Source organism: Protopterus annectens, chromosome 16.part0 (assembly GCF_019279795.1).
Source record: "Protopterus annectens isolate FY-2018-M chromosome 16.part0, PAN1.0, whole genome shotgun sequence".
Lineage (NCBI taxonomy): Eukaryota > Metazoa > Chordata > Ceratodontiformes > Protopteridae > Protopterus > Protopterus annectens.
The window spans coordinates 310,658,961-310,680,955 of record NC_056750.1 but is presented as its reverse complement, the minus strand read 5'-3'; the positions used below and the strand labels follow the sequence as shown (position 1 = coordinate 310,680,955).

The 21,995-nt window shown below is 37.7% G+C and overlaps 1 protein-coding gene across 1 annotated transcript in view; it reads right to left on the bottom strand.

Annotated features, from left to right (window-relative positions):
* Positions 1-19,276, bottom strand: part of LOC122790972 (kelch-like protein 20) — a 155,220-nt gene extending 135,944 nt beyond the window's left edge. Inside the window, exons 1-3 of the mRNA XM_044058696.1 lie at positions 19,180-19,276; positions 18,570-18,655; positions 8,460-8,643 (exon numbers count right to left, since the gene is read on the bottom strand). Coding sequence (XP_043914631.1) covers positions 8,460-8,643; positions 18,570-18,655; positions 19,180-19,202 — 293 coding nt within the window. The 5' untranslated portion in view covers positions 19,203-19,276. The remainder of the gene's footprint in view (positions 1-8,459; positions 8,644-18,569; positions 18,656-19,179) is intronic.
* Positions 19,277-21,995: the final 2,719 nt, after the last annotated feature.

The window sequence follows — 21,995 nt, the reverse complement described above, 5'->3', positions numbered from 1 at the left end:
GTCTCAGCAATCCAATCCCTGGAGTCAGATTAGAACCCACAGCCTTCTGGTCTTCAAGTACTATAGGTGATACCCATTGAACCACTGACATCAATACTGAGAAATACAAGATGAAATACAAAATAATTTGAAGGATTGCCTGACCCATGCCATTTGATATAAAACAAAAAGTAAAATAATGATCACATAAAGTGATGTAGGAGGACATTAAAATGATAGAAAACATCAAAAGGTTGTGATATTTTTTTCAGTATTTGAAAATAAGACTGCTTCAAATGCTAGTAAAATTTTTCCTCCACAGGTTAACACAAATTAATTGTACTCAAAGTCTTTCAGGGCTATTAGAGTTGCTAAATGAGAAATTCATTTTTTACAAAGAAGGTTTTCTGACCTGACAGCCCTATAACTTTTCTGTATAATATCCAGAATTCTGTTAATACACATGAATGGGTCAATAAATCAAATTTTTTTATCTGTCATGAATTTCAGCCTTTTCATGGTCTTGTTTTCTAATCTTCTCCAGATCTCTAGAAAAAAACAATGTCTGTCATGTTTTCATAGCATTTGTCACTGAAAATTTATAAGAATTATAAGAATTCTCATTTGGTACATCATGATATAAAAATATGGAAAATGTTTATAGTTCAGTTTATTGATCTTTTTTCTGTGCTAATGTTGTCTTTCGGCTTTTCCTGGTTAGGGGTCACCACAGCGGAACTCCAGTCCGCTAATGACTGGCAGTAGATTTTCATGAACGCCAAGGTGCCAGCTCGACGTTCAACCTTCAATGAAGGCATGCCCTTTTACTCATGTCTTTCGAACAGAGTTCTTATTTAAAGCCTATATGTCAGAGTTAAAAATAAAGTATAGGGAGTTGTAGCATTTAATTTCACTTCACATATTTTGTTAACTTACTATACCAGAATAACTTTATATTTGTTGTTGTTTTTATGTGAGCTGGAATGTAATATGCATTATGATTAGCACCTAGTCTTCATGAATGCTGAATCCTGATTGAACATAGAGCTAGAATATTAAGACAATAAATATACATAAAGCCATATTATAAGGAAAGCCAGACCACTTAGATTAAAGTAGAATCATTCCATGGTAATACAGTGGACATTAACAGTAAATATTAATTAAATTGTGGTCCACAAGCTGTATTTTACACTGGCCATAAAGGTGATTAGCCAGCAATTTCAGCATTGCTAAGCAGTATGTAAATAAAATCAGTTTTAGTGTATGTTACTTCTCCATTGCTGTAAAGTGCAATGCAAAATGTGACAGTCCCAGGTATTTCAAATAGCACTTGTTATCACAGAATTGTGCTACTTTGTTAAAACGTTCATTCTATCTGATAAAATGTGGAATAGTAGTACAATGTCAAAAGTTGCTTTCCACGAACCCTTTAAAATACTGTATATTATTGTTGCTGCTATAAAACTAAGTGAAAAATGTCACAGCTCCATTTGTCACCCCCAGTGTTGCATCTCCAGTCAGAGAAGTTCAGTTTGAATATTTCAGAGTAGCACTTTATATCACAGACTGGTATTATATTGTTAATATATCACAGACTGGTATTATATTGTTAAACATGTATGCTCTGTCTTATTAAATGCAAAGCAAAATGTCACATTTCCATACCTGTCAGAAAATGACTACCATGAAACATACCAATTTTTGAAAACATACAGAGACACACACACAAATTTGCAATCAGATACACATATTAAATACTATTCCATAGCCAGTTTTAAAAGTTAGCACACTATAGGAAATATTCCTCTATTAACACTGAAATGGGTTAAATAATCTTAAAAATTAAGAAACAACCAGACATCCTAAAAAAATCATATCATACAAAAAGAAAAAGAAACAGAAACCATTTTAACAGCTGTAATGACCTCAAACAAGAGATCATTTTGCATAATGGTTAAGGTCTTCTTCTCCCTGTCATCAGAATTAGTGTGTATATGAAGTTTGTATGTTCTCTTTGTGCCTCTGTGGGGTTCCACCCATGTCCTAAAAGCATGTTGAGTGTTTTCACCTCAAACTCACCCAAGAATGGAGGTTGTGGGAAGCAGCAGACACTCTTGGTGGTTCCCTATAGGCTATAGTAAAGCTGGATGTGAAACCAATCAATCTGCCTGACATGAACTAAGGATTGCTACACTCAGTGTTTGTTCACTGACAAGCAACAGCTTGGAAGTGGATGACATGATGGTAAGGTGGCTAATGGGCATCATATATATATCCAGGAAGTGAGATGGAAACACAGTGCAGTAAAGCCATGTGGCTTGGGAATCAGAGTCTACTACTGAGTAAGAGGACAGGCTAAAATGGTGTGGGAATTGTACTAAGAGAGATGGAGGCTTCAGAAGAAAGTGAATGATGACATTAGAATTTGTGTTAGACTCATGGCAAACAAGTGTAAGGATAGGGCACTAATCTTCATCTCAGCCTATTTACTACACTGGGATTGTGATAGTGATAAAAAATTGATTTAGTCAGCAGTTGGACCTACTAGATAAACCAGGACAACATGAACTGGTCTTTATAATGACTAACCTGAATGCACATATTGAGACAGACAGAAGAGAATACGAGGACTGCCTGGGTTCACATGGGTGGGGCAATGGGAATACAGAAGGTGAGGCCATTCTAGACTTCTTTATGGAAAATGGCTTGATGGTGGTCAACACATGGTTCAGCAACAGAGAGAGAGTTACAAGATCATATAGAAAAGCAGGCAACATGCAACTTAGGTAGACTTTCTCCTAGAAAAGAAAGGGCATTTCAAAATCATCCACAGTGGAACATTCAGCCCACAGCATAAACCACGGGTTGCCACAATCAGCTGCAAGTACAGTAGAAAGTGAAGGCTCTAAGGTCAACACAGACTAGACTGAAGATCTGAAAGTAGACTGGAGAGAAAGGACAAATATTCAAGGTATTACTCAGGGCTCTAACACCTCAGGAAGAAGTACAAATAGGTGGAGCTGAAGAAAAATGGCAGCACCTCATAACAGCATGTGTGAGAACTATACAAAAGATATGTGACCAAGACAGGTATGGAAATAAGGTGCTTAAGGAAAGCTGTGGGTGAAATGCAGAAGTCGAGGAAGTCATTACAGAAAGTAGTAGTGCAGGTAAAAGTGGGAAATAGAAAAGACTGACCAGGCTAAGAAGGGATACTAGTTGGCTGACAAAGAGGCTAAGAGAAGAGTTGCAATAGCTTCCAGAAAGTGACTCAGTAAATGACACAAATAAACTTTATAAGGTTGTAAGACAACAGAAGGCTAGAGAAAATAGTCAAAACTTTCATAAGGGGTGCTAGCAACCACTTGCTCAATACTCCATAGGACATCAAAGGCAGATAGAAGAAATACTTCCAGCAGTTTCCGAATGATGAAACCAGCATAGAAGCTGTATTTTCCCAGACAAACCCTACAATAAAAGAAGAGGAGGAACCCACCGTAAGAGAACCAACAACAGCACTAAGGAAAATAAAGTCAGGGAAAGCAGCAGACTCACATGAGGTCACAGAAGATATGATCAAGATGGGTGAGATAGAGAAGAAATGGCTCCTGAGGGTACTCATAGTTGTACAGAGAGAAAGGCATATCCCAGATGATTGGAGAATAAGCATACTAGTGCCAGTGTACAAGAATAAAGGGGATATGCACAACTTTGGATAGTACAGAGGTATCAATCTCCTGTCACACTGAATGAAAATTCTGGAGATGGTGATTATAGGTTCATAGGTTCATAGGTAGGTACTAGGCTATCGGCCCAAGGGCCTACGTAAGCCTAGCCAGCAAGTTCTATAGCTTACGCCACCCATGAAAGTTATTCTCCTGTGCTACTGTCCAGCAGAGACACAGAAGTGATCCCCGGGGTGTATTTCCTATTTCCCATCCACTCATCAAGATTTTTTTTGAAGAGTGCTAATGAACTTTGCTTGGCATAGATGGGTAGTTTGTTCCAGAGTATAGGAAGTCTCTGGGACAGAAATCTATCCCTCCAGTGTGTCCTGTTTATTGTGGTGATAAGGTTTAGGTTCCTAGAGCGTGTAGCTCAGAGGGATTGGGATTTCTTTAGGTGTAGCATGTCCAACAGCTCTGGGTTTGACATAGCTTTATATGTTAGGCAGAGATCACCTCGGAGTAGGCGATATGCTACAGAGTAAAGCTGGAGTTTTTTGAGGTGGTCAGTGTAGGGCATTTGTTTGAGGCCAGTAATCCTCTTTGTGAAGTACTTCTGTGGCCTTTCCAGCTGCTGCAGATGTCTTGTGAGGTACATTCCAAAAGGGGCATTGTAGTCTATAATAGGTCTTATGAGTGATGAATAGAGGGGAGCAATGTCCTCTTTTCTTCTGGATGAGAACCCTTTTATGATGAGGTGTGCCACATAGAAGGACTTACTGACTTCTGTGGTGATGTGACTATCAAAGGAGAGTCTACTGTCCACCTGGGTCCCAAGGTCTCTTATCACGCATTAGGTGTTAAGTAGATTGCTGCCTATGTGGTAGTTCATGGGTACATAGTTTTTACCAAAGGGGATGACACTGCACTTTTTGGCATTGAGCTTGAGGCCATGGCTCTGACACCAAGCATCTGTCTCAGTGAGGCCCTTCTGTAGGATGTCCACATCATTTGGGGACTTGACTATAGCTCCTAGTTTGCAGTCATCTGCAAACTTTGTTAGCCAGGGGCCTTCTGTGTTAGCCTGTACTTCAGAGAAGTAGATACCAAACAGGAGAGGTCCCAGGATGGAACCCTGTGGTACTCCACTTGTCACTGCTTTGAGGTCAGATTTGGAGTCTGCAATGTTTACAGTGTGGGTTCTGTCAGTGAGCCAGTTGGCAACCCATCATGTGACATAGGGATTTATAACTATTTTAGTGAGTTTAGCTATAATTCCAGAATGGAGGATGGTGTTGAAAGCCTTGGTGAGGTTAAGATAGGCTGTGTGAACCACCTTACCCTCATCCATGGCTTTGGTGGCTGCCTCAAAGTCGTTGATCAAGTTCAGGAGGCATAATCTGCCTTTCACAAACCCGAACTAGGTGGGCTCCAGAGTTTGGAGGTTACCAATGTCTTTTTTATGAGTTCCATGATGATACGTTCCATGGCCTTGTACACCAGGCTCATCAGGCTAATAGGTCAATAGTTCCCGGGATCAGTGGTGGCTTCCCCTTTGTGGAGTGGGATAACTGTTGCTGTGCACCATTCAGTGGGCACAAAGCCTGATGCGAGGCTATTATTGAACATGGTGCTTAAGTGGGAAGCCAGTTCATTCTGAAGTTCATGTAAAACGCAGCCTGGGATGTTGTCGGGTCCCATGGATGCTGTTTTTGGCTTTAGAGAGTGCAGCTTTTACCTGCACAGTTGTGATTACAGGGACTCTGCATTCTTCCTGTATAGATATGGGCCCTTTAGGGGGTGAGAGGGGAGTAAAGTTAGCACTGAACCGATCTGCCAGGATGTTGGCAATATCAGTTGGTTCTGTAATTTTCATGCCTTTGTGCTGTAACTCAGAGCAGATCTGGGTGTTGCCATCTAGATTCTTGACATAGAATGCTTTGTGGTTGTCTTTGGATTTTGTGGCAATTTTGTTTTCATAGCTAGCTTTGGATGATCTTATAAGGGATCTCAGCTTCTTACTGAGGCTGACCAGGGAGCTCCTCCACTCATGGGATTTTACTCTTTTTTGCAACAGATTCTTCCTTCTGTTGTACAGTTTGTTTATGGCAGGGAACCACCAGATTGGCTTCCTTTTTTTGGAGGATAGCGTCTGTTTGGGATAGCATGATCCATGCACTCATGTAAGTGCTTATAGAGTGCATTTGTGTAGGATTCAGCAGATGTAACTGTATTGTCCATCTGCATGGGTGTCATGAAGTTCACCACTTCTGTCATAAGAAGCATGAAGTTGGCTTTTTGATAAACGTATATGCAGACTAGTAGAATGTAAGATGAATGATGAGCAGTTCAGATTCAGATCAGGATGCAGTACAACCAACCAGATGTTTTTAGTGAGATAGTTGAGAAGAAGCTAAAGATGAGGAAAGATACCAGCTGGGCATTCAAAAACTTCTAACAAGCATATGACAAGGTCCCATGAAAGCTGATTTGGGCAGTCTCAAGGTGATCTTAAGTCCCAGAAACATTGGTAGAATCAGAGCAGGCCATGTAAAAGGACACAATGACTCAAGTCCAAATAGTGTTCTGACTCACAAAGGGGTTGTTAGTGGGAATGGGTGTGCATCAAGATTCTGCTCTGAGCCCACTGCTGTTCATACTGGAGATGGACTACATTAGTAAACAAGTTAGAGAGGACAGATCAACAAAACTACTGTATCCAGGCAGCGTGGCATTACAGGCAGACTCTGAACAAGAACTTCAGTAATGAATAGTGAAATGGAATGCAAAATGGAAGGCACATGGGATGAAACCGAATACAGATAATACAGCTGTAATGGCAACAAATGAGGGAAATGATAAGCAGCTGATAATTGGGGTAGAAGGTAAAATTATGGAAAAGGTTAACAACTTCACACATCTGGTATGGTTAGTTGAGGCGAAGGGAAGTCTGAATGAGGAGGTCAAAGCTAGAATCTGAGGAGCTGCAGCCAATTGGCACAGAGTGTGAAGAAAATACTGGTATGACCAGTACTACTGTATGGTGAGTCCTGGTTAGTAAAGGCAGAGCAGATAAGGTGATGGAGATGAGGTGCCTTAGATCGATGGTAGGAAGCACACTATGAGGACAAATGAAGAAATTATATCAGAGCAGAAGGCAAAGTAGATCCAACTGCAGAGAAATTCAGAGAGAACAGATTATGGTTGTTCAGGCAAATATACAGAAAATATGAAGACAATCTGGTGAAGAAGATTTAAGATACAAAGAAAGCAAGGAGAAATTAGGGCATCCAGCAAAGAGATAGGCGGATTATATGACAGAAGTCCTGCAACAGTTGGGCATAACTGTCGAAGAAGGTAGGAGAATGGCATTAAAAAAAGAGATGGTGCAGTTGACAGAATGCCCTGACCACATGAAGGAAATTAAAAAGGAGGCTGATGTTGATGGTGCTGAATGATCTCCAACACAGTGGGCAATACAAGAAAATAAAGACCACCCATTCTGTCACAAATATAAAGAAACTCCTATGTATAAAACACAAGCACACACAGACATGTACACATGCACACACATACAGAGGATTATAGGTTCATAGGTGTATACTAGGCTAATGAATACTGAGGTCTTTATAATGCTAGCCAACCATCCCAGTTTATTTTAATGGGTATATGTAAGCTAGGGCAAAATTTACAGGCTACATCTGTCCAAAGAGTACACACACACACACACACACACAGACACACACACACACACACACACACACACACACACACACACACACACACACACACTTGGCTGTGTACACCTCAGATGTCTCATTGTGATCAGATAAATGAAAACAGATACAATTAAAATATTGCTCGCATACCTCACAGCTGTCCTGATTTGCTACTACATTTTTGCTCTGTCCCTTGAAAAATGCTTGATTGTTCTTGTAAATCTCTAAGGATTACATTCAGTCAATAAATCCAGACATTATAGTTTATCCAGACATTCTTACTGTCCAGAAAAAATATGATGCAAAATCTCCTGCAGTATTAACTTTTTTTTAATTGTCCTTGATTTGAGCCCTTATCTCACCATTATTATTCACTTTGCCCAGAATTCTTGACCAAAGATGTTGAGAAGTATATGCACACACACACTCTTTTGCTCTGACATGTATACACACATATGCACTCACACGTACAGACACATTCACACAATCAAATACACATGCACAAACATATGCACACGTACATACACATACACTGCAATACTTTTAATTTGTTCATTTTTCTATATCTTCTAACCACAGCTTTTTAAACTGTGATGGGTAAGGGAAAAGTAAAATGTCAAGTCCTTGTAACTACTGTTAGTTACTTTTGTTAATCAAGTTATTTATTCTATTCTTTCTCTAATTTACTTATTTTTGTTTAGTTGATGCTCTCTTAACTTGTCATGCTTATTGAGCATAAACAATGTGGAGGTGGATTTCTTTTTCAGTCTCTGTTTAACGCAGCTTAATATGCTGCCATGAAGCAAAGGACTTTATACTAACCTCTCCTTGTGCATTAATATCCTGAGGGACTTACTGTATTTAAGTACTACTTATTTTCTCAGGGAAATAATGGATGTTTCAGGAGATGGGTGCCCTGCCACCTGTGTAACTGAGCCTTACAATACCCATTTGAAGTCTATTACTATTCTATACAGCATACCCAGTAAAGCAGCATTTCTTACTCATTTTACAATGATTTGCTTCCTCGACTTGTATCAATATCCTAAAGTTTATTAAAATAAAGTCAGTTTATTAAAACATGCACGTTTACCTTTCTACACTTTTAATGCAAGATGTTCCATCATGTCCACCAACCACATATAGCATCTCCTGAAGAATAGCAACTCCCATACTGTGTTTTTGCTTGACTGTGGATTCCAATACTTGCCACTCATGAGACTGGGGGTCATAATATTCCATTTTGTAGTTACTGTTGTCAGAGCTCCATCCTCCAACTATATTACGTAAAGCAGAAACACGAGTAATACATTAGAAAAGTAGACAAATTTGATTTTAAAATTTGAAATGAAACACTACAGACTGGCAATGTCCACTTTTTCTGATAAATGTAAATATTCATTTATAGTTACATTTATGTAATCATGTATAAAAACATATTTGTATTAAATATACAAAGCAGTATTTGGTTGCACTGAGAAAAACAAAAGAAAATATTTCATACTTCAGGTTTCATTCAGGACACTTGAGACATTGGAGGTCAGAACTAGTGGGTATATGTTTGTTGCATTTAATTTACATCTAGTTACACACTCTGATATAGTTCAGAACATAAATGTATTGCAGGTTCACAGTCAGCCCACAGTGACTGCTTCAGTACTACCTCCATGCATTATGTGTAAAACCCCTTTTGGCTTAATTTAGAAATCATCATTTTATCAGCGATTTACAGGATTCATAGTAATTTCAAATCGATTTAGTCCAAAGAACATGCATGCCTTGCAATTTTTTTAGGTTTTTGATTGCATTTTAAGGTTAATTTTACTAGGTTAAAATAATGCTTCAGTGCTGAATGTGCACTGCATTTTCATATGGTCTGTAAATACAAGTAAATGACTAACATTTAGAATAAACCCAAGGTAAACACCAAATATTAATTTGCAGCGAATATACATGGAAGCCATTTCAGCAATTAAGGGTGCTAGTCCTAGAGAGAGGCAGCTGAACCCAAGATGACTCTGATTTAGCCCATTATTACATTTCATTGCTTTATCAAAAATGCAGATGTGACGTAACGCCATGGTTTAGTCACTATACTATGGCTATAGCTGCATTTTAGAAATTCTACTTGGATAGTGGAGGGATACAGTATGAGAATAAAGTCCTGTTTACTTCAGCAGAAAGGATTTAGCAGGTGACAATTAGATGCATTTGCTCTACATGAATTCTGTCTCTATTATCTTGTCTAAGGACATTTTTGGAAAAAATTGGAAAGAAGGAGCAGCAAAGCTTAGTCACTGAATGTAATCTTAGTTCTGGTTTTGTTCCGCCTGAGTCGCATATGTCCCAGGAAAATGCAAGGATATCCAGAAACAAGTAAGGCAGAGTGTCAGTGAACCAGTGGAGGAGGAGCTCTGATACAGGCTGTGACTAGATAAGAACAGCTCTACAAGGATACTGCACTACTGAAATGAAGACAACATTAAATGCTATGACTGCTGTTGAATGACTAAAAAAAAGCAAAAGCAATGAAGGAAGAAAGAATTCTCGTACAGCAATCCACAGTTTTCAATAACTACTCTTGAAGAAAATTATATCATGATAAAATGTTCACTGACAATTGTAAACTTTCAACAAGATATTGATTCTTTTTGTTTGATTTTACAGTCAAGCTGATTTTGACTGATTTATTTATTTTATACAACCAGTTTTGAAGTGGGTGAAGACTGGGACACCTCCACCTGTTTCTCCACCTACACTGTAGCTGGTCTAAATATGTGCAAGGCATTATAGCCATGCACAGCTATAGTGCTCTCTGCCATTTTAACTCATGTTTCCATAACTGCACAGATGTCTACATCCTTCAGGGCGAGGAGGGCTTGTAAGGAGTGGAGTTTCTTGTTTAGGCTCCTAGCATTGATCAGTAACACCTTCATATATTTTCCTTTGTTTACTTTTCTTATATTGGTAGGTTATTCAGGTTGGCATTGCTTATAAAAGGCACTATGCTGGTGGACAATGTCTTTGCCAATAATCAAATCCCTATCCTCCCAATCTGACAAATGTGTAGAAAACTATTGAAGCCAATTATTTTTTTGTCTTATTGTGGCATCATCCCTGGAGAAGGTAGAATGTTGCATAATGTTAGGGTCATGACAGCCTTGGACACATAGTTTGAAAGCTCCATCCTGTCACTCTTCAAATAGTTTCTAGAGGTACATCTCAAGTCATTGATACCCACTTGTACTATGACAGAGGCATAGTGGTATTGGTTGTTTGAGGACGTAAGTGTGTGTCTGAGATTTGATGGATCCTGGCACCATTCTAACAAGTAAACATTTCAGTTTTCTGGCTTAGGCTGGAAAGAGGTACAACTGTATGTCTTACAATGGGGTCACCTTTAACTAGAATGCTTGATCAGTTAGATGCCTGCCTTACAGGCTAAGCATCCATGACTTTGGGACTCCTCATGTTATGTCAGGTTATATGCTTAACTTATTGTGTGCGCTTTTGTGCCTGTGTTGCACTTTGGGGGTGTTTGACATTTAGGGAAGTTGATTTTTAGAACCTCAGTATATGATGGATTGTGTGTATTGTGATGGCCTTGGTGAGGTGTGGTGTGTGGTGTGTTACCTGGTGATTTTTGTATCAGAATTTACTGTCTGTGAGATTTTTGCTTCCAAGGACATTATATATGCAAACCTCTCATACACTGTGTTCTGCTGTTTCAGTAGTTAATGACAAACAGCATGAGACAATTCTTACCCTGTCTAAAGTATCCGTCTCAATCAGACAGGCTACAGAAGTTGTAGGGAATCACTGGTCCATAGTTTTGACAGGTATGGCTTGGAAGGGGGTGCAGGCGTCACTATAACTGCTTGGGCTTCGGCTTGTTTAGGATACTGTTTACGTGGATTTAAAACTAAGGTGTGGGGAAATACCTAGTTATTTGGTCAGGAGTGGACTGCAGCTGAAGGTATGTTTATTTCTACTTGAAAATACTGTACATACAATTCTCAGTGTTACAATCTTTATTGGCATCAGTATTTGCATCTTATGTGCACGCGTTCTTGCTTATACTATATATGTAATGGTATTTATTTGCAGTCCTTGCATAACACAACAGTTATAGCATGCAAAAGTGTATAATATTACATGAAAATGCAAAAGTGTATACCGTGTAAAGCTTAGGAAGTAATAAAGACGGTTACTGAGTCAAAAAAAAAAACACCTCTAGGTTGAAATCTCTTCAAAGGATTCATACCAAAACCTACTGCAAATGTTAAGGGTCATGGTAGAAAGGTCCTGTTTCCCTGAAGCACTACATGTGTATTGAGAGACTCATTAGCTGCTATGAAGAAGGACCTCATTATTGGCTAATATGCATGTCTCTGAAGAGGCCGTTAGCTACTGTGACTGCAGATCAGCACTTTCTGCGGTAGTTAGCAGAGCCTGCACTGCATTAACACAGGCACCCTCTGTAATTCACTCTCCCAAACATAATGCATACATTCAAAACACACACACACAGAGCCTCTCACAATTACAGACACACACCCCTCCTAACACTTCCTGGCCATCTTTAATTCCCCAGAATCTATTTCTACCTCAATGGATGAACAAGACAGTTTTGCCATGCTAGGAGTGGTCAGGATTGACTGTGCTAATCTATGTAGTCAAGTTATTCTCTGACCCTGGGATTCAATAAAGCCTACACTAACTGTACATTAAGTGTACACTGTTCCGAGTTGACAGACAACAGAAGAATAACTCCCGGCTTCTTGTTAATTTTAGTTTTCCTACTGATATTTTGCAGCTTTAAATACTAAGGGGAATTCATAAAGGTTACTACAAAATGTGGACTACATACACGCTTAGTACAATTTTTGAGTCACTAGAAAGTACAAACAAATGTGGTAGGGATGTTATTGAATACAGACTGTGTACATGTAGTGTAGGAGTTATTGAATCTAGCCCTGAGTCTTTCGTCTGCATAAATGTCTTTTTGAAGGCAGTTTCAAGAGGTGATTCCATGTCTAATTAGCATAAGCCTTTCCCCTGGAGTGCCTCCTTAAAAATCTGCAAAGACAGCTCACCACTACTCTGGACTTCTTCATGTAAAATCAGTATAGTATGGATGTCTCTGAATTAAAAAAAAAAAAATACAGTATAGCAACTTGTTTTGTATTCAGCCTTCTGTGTTAAATCTTGTCATTATTTGAGATTATGAAACCATGAGTCATGAAAAAACTTTGGAGTAGTTCCTTATTGAAGTATTAATTTTAAAAAGGGGACAATACTATGCAATATAAGAATAAAAGAAAGCAAGACTGGACATGTAGAAAATACTATTTTTTTATTACCGACTGCAATTTTAACATCTATTAATGAAAAAATATTGTAATACAATATTTATACAGCAAAAGTCCTGAAAATGCAGGTATTAAAGCATGTTTAGGAAACTGAGCCCCCACACCCCTAATTATTAACTCCAGTTCTGAGATTACACAATCTCCATGGAAAGGGCTATTCTCCTACTAAAGGGATATCTCAATTTCACACAACTGTCAACTGTTTTGTGGACCAAAGTGTGTTGGCAAAACAGAGGTCTAATTTAGTTTCAATATACTAAGTGTAGCCAACCCACAGAGAGGTCTTTCTCCCATATCACATGCACTCCTCATGCCCATGTAGGGAGAATTCAGAGTCACCAGTCAGCCTATGGCATGTCTTTCAGAGATGAGAAGAAACTGAAGTACCCAGAAAAATTCCAATCTAGCTGTCTATCTGTGTATTATAAATGATAGTGGCAATGAAAGAAAGAAGCCAAGAAACAGAACCTCAAAACCTTAATGTAAACAAAATTGAGCACTTTTGTCAAGGTATATTGGACTTCATCAGAATAAATACTTCAGTCAGTTCAACCTCTTTTATACGGCCCAAACTAGTCACATGACCACAATGTATCAGTTGTTGGCAGTCATTTCTTACTAATAAATGATGGATATATGACTTCTTTTCATGGTGAAAAATATAGAATATGGTCTGCATTACATAACACTGACAGATTCTTAAACTGTAAATATTCTAGCACTCCCACTACAGACATATATGAAATTACAGATGTAATGTAAAGATGAACTTGTATGTATGTCTTGTTACATAAAAATCACAAATATGTGTAGTCTGTAACTAAATGATATCACATACTTCCTAAGACGCTGCTCAGAAATGTCATACTGTTTCAGATATATGGAACTATATTTTAGGGACCACCAAAAGACCCATATAGCACAACTGGATACAAACCAGGCAGCAACTGAATGTGCCAAAAACAAAAGAAAGAATATCAGGTGAAGGACCAGATGAAAGAGCAAGAAATGTGAAAAATGCATAAATATAGTTGCAAGTACAGAAAACTTCTAGAAGAACCCCATGTTGTTCTGGATTGAATGCAGGAATGGTTAAAGAGAGGTGAATTCAAACCAAGAGATGAAAGTTAATATTGATAGCACAAGATAGTGGGCTACGTACATGTTAGATTACAAAGTCCATTGAAGATGTAGGAGAAACAGACAAAGGTAGGTTTTGTAAAACAGAATTGGAAACAGTTGCACACCTCATTGCTGTTTGCGACATACTAATGGTAGAAGGACTGTATACTGAAAGGCATAATGTGGCGAGACTGTTAAATTGGGGATTGCACAAACATTATGGTATTGAAGTGGCTGAAAAACACTGTAAACATGAGCCACAGAGCATTATAGAAAATGATGGTCTACATCACTGGGATCATCCATTACAAACAGTTCAAAAGATAGATGCTAGAAAACCAGATATAGTGGTCCAAGTAAAGAAGACAAAAGTAACATTGATCATTGAAATCACCACATCCAGTGACTACATTGTCGTACGTACAGAGAGAGACAAAGTCATAAAATAATAGGATTTGCAAGCAGAAATGAAAGCAATGTGGAAGAAAGATACCCAGATAGTTCCAATAGTAATAGGAGGAATGGGTCTTATAAAAAAGAATCTACAATCCTATTTAGATATGCTACCAATACATATATATAAATTGCAGGGGGAGTCATTATGGGGCACATTGTGGGTGCTGCGAAGAGCACTTTTGGCTGACATCAAAGAGTAAAACAATACTAATTTCATGAACTTTAATCGTACTTTGACTTAAGAATGGGGTTCATTCCTGTCATGGTATTAGAAACCCAAAAGATTTGGAGAAATTAAAAAAGGGAGAGACACCATTAGACTCCTGTCCTTCAGTGTCAATCAGTTCATACTTCACACATGGATACTTTGATCTGTAAATAACACATCCATACTTGTACCATGTTAGTACATCTTTAGAAATAAAAATATCTTAAGTGATTTGGCTGTTATTTTGTTCCACCAGATACAGAAAAACAGTATAGGAGTGTAGCATGTTTTACAGGCCTTGAAAGCTGTAAAGCACTGAATACTTTCACACAGACAGCAGGCTAAATTAGTGAACCATGTGAAGATCTCATGACTTTAAAAGTGATGATACTTTGCTCTGCCATACATTTTGTTTAAATGCATGGAAGAGCAAAGCATCTGACAGTGCTTAAAGCTGCTCTGACTTCTGTTGTTGTTCTGCAGTGGCCAGTAACAGCTGCTGTTATGCCCTACTGTTAGTCTTGAGCTTAATGGCACTTAGAGATGAGCAAAACTTAATTAAATCTTTTTTAGCACAGTTTGATATCAGAAAGATGCTTAACAAGCCCACATTTTTCCTGATTTTGGAGCATAATTGCAGCACTCCATGCACTATATTAACTTATAAGTGTAGGATAAAAATAAATGCTGCATCAGAGTCAGCAAACAGACTTCAACTCAAAGATATTAGCGCTTTCATTCTAAATCAGGAAGGCACTTCTTCAGAAATACAAATGACACTAATCCACTTCCTTTTATAAGAAAAAAGGTGCCAAGTTGTCCAAAATGTGAAAATGGAATACTACTGATCACAATGCAATTATCACACCTTTTTCCAAAGACTATATTTTGTTGTTAGCATAGTTTAAATATAAAAATATTTTTCATTAAGTTTTATCAGTGAGCATGACATAACCATTTAAATTATTTGATGAACTGAACTACAGAATTTTTGAGAATTAAAATTTCAAGTCTGTTGATGCATTGACTGATTGACAAACAAATGCCAAAGTAATAGATCCAAATACCATTTGTAAAACTAAAAAAAGAAGGGCAAAGAATGCAATTTGAATAGTTTAACTCCGTATTTTATATGGGTCCTTTCTTAGTGCTGTACACACAATCATTTATACTGGTTGAATATTGCACTACTATATACATTTGAAATAGAAATACATGAAACATGCAGAATTTACTCAAATTGAGGAAAATATAACTATACTTTAGTAGTGTTGATATACAAGCACTGGGAATATGTGTTCTTGGTGAGCAATATTTGGCTGATGGACAGCAGTGTGATGGCATTATCGCTGAAAGCCATTTTCAGCAAACAGGTGGAGTTGCCCTTTCTCAAATGCTGTGCATCCTTTGACATATATCATTTAGTAGGTAGGTTAGGTCTTGTCTTGGGCTTGCCTCCCACAAAAAAGCTTAAGATACTGTTAGTTAAAAGCAGCTCGCAATGATTTTTTTTATGCCACTTGTTAGTAAGACAAAAATTCTTCAACCAATAATCATGAATCCAATGCTATGACAAGGTTGTTATAGAGAGGTGCTAATGTGTGGACCTTACCAAAGACTTTCGGCTTTTCCGGGTTAGGGGTCGCCACAGCGGAACTCTGGTTCGCTCTTGAGTGGCAGTGGATTTTTACAGCGCCGAGTTGCCAGCCCGACGCCCAACCTTCAACGAAGGCAAGACCATTCACGCTCGCACCAACCTGCATGTCTTTAATGTTACTCAACCGTGGGGAGGACATGCAGACTTCACACAGAAGGCGCTCCAGCCGAGAATTGAACGAGAAAACCTTTTGCTGTGAGGCGACAACGCTAACCGTGGACCTCACTGTTATTAGTAAACCCTTGTACTCCCACACACATACACACACACTGCAGTTCTATGTCTGCAGTCAGCATGGAGCTACAAAGGAAGCCATCCAACAACTTTGAAAGCTGTAACTCTCTCCACACTGTGATACAAATGGATGCAGTAGTGAAGTAACTATCATCTGCTCCTGATTTTAACCTGAATTGTTTTCCCCCATCTCTCCCAAACATTTCAGATTTGTGAGACAAGTGTTATAACTACAGTAAGATAATTACACTGGACATCACAAGTAAAGTATGTTTGTCATCTGTAAACCATTTCAGCTTTAATTTGTGTAAGAAGGGTAAACATTCTGACAATTTTGCAGTCTTGTGAATAATCAGATAAAGCAACTGTGAATATGCCTTTGAATCTATGTTTATTGTAGATGCAGGTGCATTCTGTATTTAAAACTGTTTCAACATTGCTATAAGACACTGCTGTTTAGGGAATTTTCCACTGGGTGTTATTACTTTAGTTTTTAGTGCAATAAATTTTGGCTCTCTCTGTTCTGATGATTTTGTTGTCCTGATAAACTGTTTTCTTTATCTGTAGACAAGCTACTGAGAGAAAAGAAAGTGAGTGGGCCATAGGTCTTTTATCTCAGGAAATAAATAAATCTACTACATGACCAGAAGCGACATACTCAGATATCAGTCAGGGGGGCAAAGACAACAACAAAATGAAAGATGTTCTTAAACTCTTAAGTAGCTTAAATAACCCAATTACTGTATTAGACCATGTCATATTCTGTCTGTAGAAACCAAGAGCCCTCTATGTTGTATCCTTTAGCTCATATTATCTTTTTTTCCCTGGTATATAGAATTCCTACTTATGCATGCACACACAAACAAACACAGTCACTCACTACAAAACAGAATCTAGCAATAGACATTGCATTAATTCACACTGTATACAACTGTATCCATCATGTAAATGTTTCACCTCCCAAGCCCCTGCTTACACTTATCCAGGGTACCAGAACTTGTCAGATATTTGAGATGCATGGCTAGGCTTATAAAGGCCCTTGTGGTCATTAGCCTATTAAACACCTATGAACCAATGTAGGGGTCAGTATTACCACTGAACTGTGCTAACATTGGGTAACCCACACTACACAGTTTGTCAACCATCACTACTCACAGCTACCCAGCCTGACTTACTAACATTATTTTCTTCATTTTAGCACACACTGTTTAGGAAGAGGCTGCTGTTCTCCCACTTCTAATTCACTTTAACTTCAGTGAACGCAGCACACTGTTTTGACAGTGGATGCTTTTATAGGACTGGCTGAAACAGCTTTCAGAAATATGTCCTAAAAAATAAGAACTGTTGCTCCCTTTAACAGTACTTGTCCCTCCCTCCAACACAGGCATTCCCTCACTTATTTTGCAATTTTTTTTTCTTTCTCTCTTTGCATATTTACTTTTTTTCTTTAGCATTTACTTTGTCAGTAAATACATGTCCACAGTAGAGAGGAAACACATCAAGTGTGTTTCTGTGTGTCCGCATCTCTGCCATCTGTCTTTCTGAGTGTTCATTTAATTACTACTTCATAAGTTCTTAGCCATGCCTTATGACAACTAACACGACACTTACAGCCATTCTAAATTGTTAAATGACTAAATGGATATGTTCTGAAAAGACACTGAACTTTCCTATGGAATGATACATGCTTGATATAATTCATCAGTTTTCCAAAACTACACTTCAGCAATTGTATGCATTTTGCTCATTAATAAACATATATTGAACTGTATTTTTAATCTACTTTCCTATGATTTTTGTCTTGTATATGAATATGTTTTAGCCAGGACACCTTCCCCAGTGCTAATATTAAATCATTGTAAAAAGCACACTTTAAGTAATATGACTTTATATGGAAAAGCAACATTTATGTTGTTAGCCCTTGGAACTTGCATTGTATTCAGAATTCCTTTTATGATTTCCTTATGCTGTAACCACCAAAACTGTTGGAAATGCCTCTTCAAAAATCCAAGTATATTTTTAAGAAAAGAATTTATGTTGACCAATCCTAAAATCATTCTTTATTTTCATTTGCTGAATACTGTGTTATCTAAAACATGCATGCATCTTAAGTATTATATATTCATTAAGACAAGCAATAAAGAAAATGCATACCAGCAAGAACCATCTCACTTTGCGTTTCATGCATAAGGAGGCTTCTCTTTGATAGAGGACAACTTGCATTCTTATTAAGATGTTTCCTGGAACAATAAGACAATCACATTATCAAAATTAAGAAAAATGATTACCGCCACACATTTGATCATGGTTAAGAACAAAATTTCACAGTCTATTCTATTGCCCTGTCATTGGACATAAAATGGATTAAATTGTTAATTTAATTCCAGACCATACCCCATAGAATATAATACAATAATTTGTGTATTACTTTTAGATGTGTTCTGTTGAAACATATTATGCTTGTAATAAAACGTATTTATAAAGATATTCCTGTGGTGATTTATTTTGGAAAAATATCTAATAAACTTCTACAACTATGACATTTAAACAGAAGTAACATGCAAATTCATTATTCCTAATACAATTTTCTTATTAATATAATTCATCTGTATCAAAATTCTACAACCGTTAACATATAGGCAGGCTCTGATTTGCCTAAAATTATCCTCCTTTACTGATAACTATTTATATAACTTAGCGGAGAAGTACAATACAAATGTATACTAAACTACAACTGTATTTTATTTTATAAATAAGTACTTACTCTGTTTCATCATGAATACCCATTGTTGTTGTTAAAATGGTTTGTTAAAAACTCCCTTGAGTTACTGTATCCAGTGTCCGTGTTAACCAGACTGTTGCTTTCTGCTTCTAAAGACATTTAAAATTGTGTCCCACCTGTTTTTCTCCAGCAGCTGAAAACAGAAATAGTTTTCATGCTTTGAAAATTGAAATACTTGACATCTCAAACTCTGACCCTGAAAGCTATACCAAACACCTGCCCAATATATTCTCTTTGCATTGTTGTGAACCTGCTGGCAAACAAAACAAAAAAAGGAGTTTCAATGTGTTACTTTCATGGGATAAAGAAAAAAAAGACAGTAATTGCTTTTAAAATGTTCTAAGGATATCTGAACAATCATCTGAGTGTATATTTTTAAGAGTAATGAGATGGGATTTTTTGTATGCAGACAGATGGATGCGATTTGATGACTCGGCTCAACTTGACTTTTTTGTTATGTCTAAAGAAGAACATGAACTTAAGCAAAATGACTGTTATGGCTTGTGGCAGGTGCCAGACTAACAAAATTCTATACTGAAGTCTCTCTTTTTATATACATGACTCTGCCCATGCATCCACATTCCAAAGTTCCTAACATTGAATCTTTGCTTTAATTGGAAGTTTAGATGCGAGTTTATTCATTTCTCAACTATCAGTGTGAACTATAATTTGTAATCCTAGCTTCTGCGGTGCAGGCATGCCTGGATGGAATGCAAGACTCTGCCATTTGTTTTACAAAGTACACCCTGATCCTTCAATTTAGAAGACATCAGTCTATTCCCTTAATTTAGAGATATGAATTTCATTAATTCATTTAGTTTACTGAGTCATAAAGTTCCATTTAACACAAATATTAAAATCATAATATTCTGAACCATAATTAAGCAATGTTAAAACAGATTTGCATACAAAATATTATGGTGCTGGTTGGCATCATGGAAAGGAAAGAATCTTTCTTCATCTGCATTAAGGAAATAAAATGTACTAAAAATTAAAAGCTTCTGAAGGCATTATAAACCAATAAATACTTTTGATATCATAGTACCATAATTATAGTTTAGCTGAAGTTGTTACAACCCAAATGGTTAGCGAAAATAATATATGCCTACCTGCAGCTTGGACACTGTATTGTTCATAAGAGAAAAAAGATAAACATGTCCCAACATGTGCCATTCACTGGAATTAAGACTGTTGTTTTATAGATTTTTCAATGTGATATATATTTAAGAGCAAACCATGGTCATCAATGTTTTTTTTTTCTGCAGTAGAAGTTGACTTTGATGTTGAAAAAAGTGTTTACAGATGTATATGTCAAGGAATGCACAAGCACCAAAATGAAACATTTTCCCAAAGCAGCTCCTTCAGTAACATGTCCTAGTGTGCACAGGCTTCAAAGTCATTCCTTTACCCAAGCGACACATTCAGTAAAATTTTTAGGTATGCAGAAGCACCAAATGAAAAATGTACCCAAGGAGCCCCTTCAATAAAATGGCCACATATGCACAAGCACCAACTGATCTCTCCTCACATATCCATATTCTCCTGGAAAACTACTGCTTACTGGCCTAAGTTCATGGCTATTTACACACCCATCCATCCACAACAACGTTTTCCCATTTTTGCACATGGGGTCAAGGTGTCATGCCAGCAGTGACAATCATCTAGATCCAAGTTTTATACCACCATGTAACTAGCCCTGCCTCAAAAATTCTTCCATACCACACACTTGCATGCAGACTTACACCTATGGCCAGTTTAGAGTATCCAATCCACCTACTGCATGTCTTTGGAAGGTGGGAGGAAACCCAGACAGAGTCAGAAAGGACATGCAGACTCCACACAGAATGCACCCAGCTGAGAACTGAACCAGAAACCTCTTGCTGTGAGGCGACAATGCTATCCACTGCTCCACTGTAGTGCTATTTTCACACTTAGCATGCAAATGATCTCATTATAGATTTTTTACCTTTGAATCATACACATACCCATACATGCAAAGCCCCTTAACAGTGCAGTAGCTGCTCCCCCTGTCACTTATGCATTAAGCATATTATGCTTTTATGATTGGGGGGGGGTCATGTTTACAACTGTCACATACAAGTATTCATGCTGAAAGTCCATGATTTGCATAGTCACATAGCGCCCCGCTTCACAGATCACCACTACAAAAATGCAAAGCTCCAAATTATGAATAATGCACATAGTGCTTTGACCACACAAATTCTTTGTTTACATTTGTAGTCATTGCATTTACATCTTTTTTACTCAATAAATGTGGTTTTAGATGACATCGGTTGATGAGTCTCAACTGGTTTCATCTGCCAATTATAGTAATGGAATCATATGTGTGTGTGTGTGTGTGTGTGTGTGTGTGTGTGTGTGTGTGTGTGTGTGTGTGTGTGTGTGTGTGTGTGTGTGTGTGTGTGTGTGTGTGTGTGTGTGTGTGTGTGTGTGTGTGTGTGTGTGTGTGTGTGTGTGTGTGTGTGAGTGAGTGTGTGTGTGTGTGTGTGAGTGTGTGTGTGTGTGTGTGTGTGTGTGTGTGTGTGTGTGTGTGTGTGTGTGCATGAGTGTGTGTGCGAGTGTGTGTGTGTGTGTGTGTGTGTGTGTATATATTTATATATTTATTTTTTTATCTGTATGGATCTGCTTCTAAACACAGAAGCTCCTATAACCAAATTTCATTTCTGTGAAATGAAAATAGTGAAAGCTGAAATACCTCAAAGGCAAATTTTTCCTAGGGTAAGTAAACACTTGCCCAACATGTCTGCAATCCCAGAGTTGGTATATATAGTTGGGGG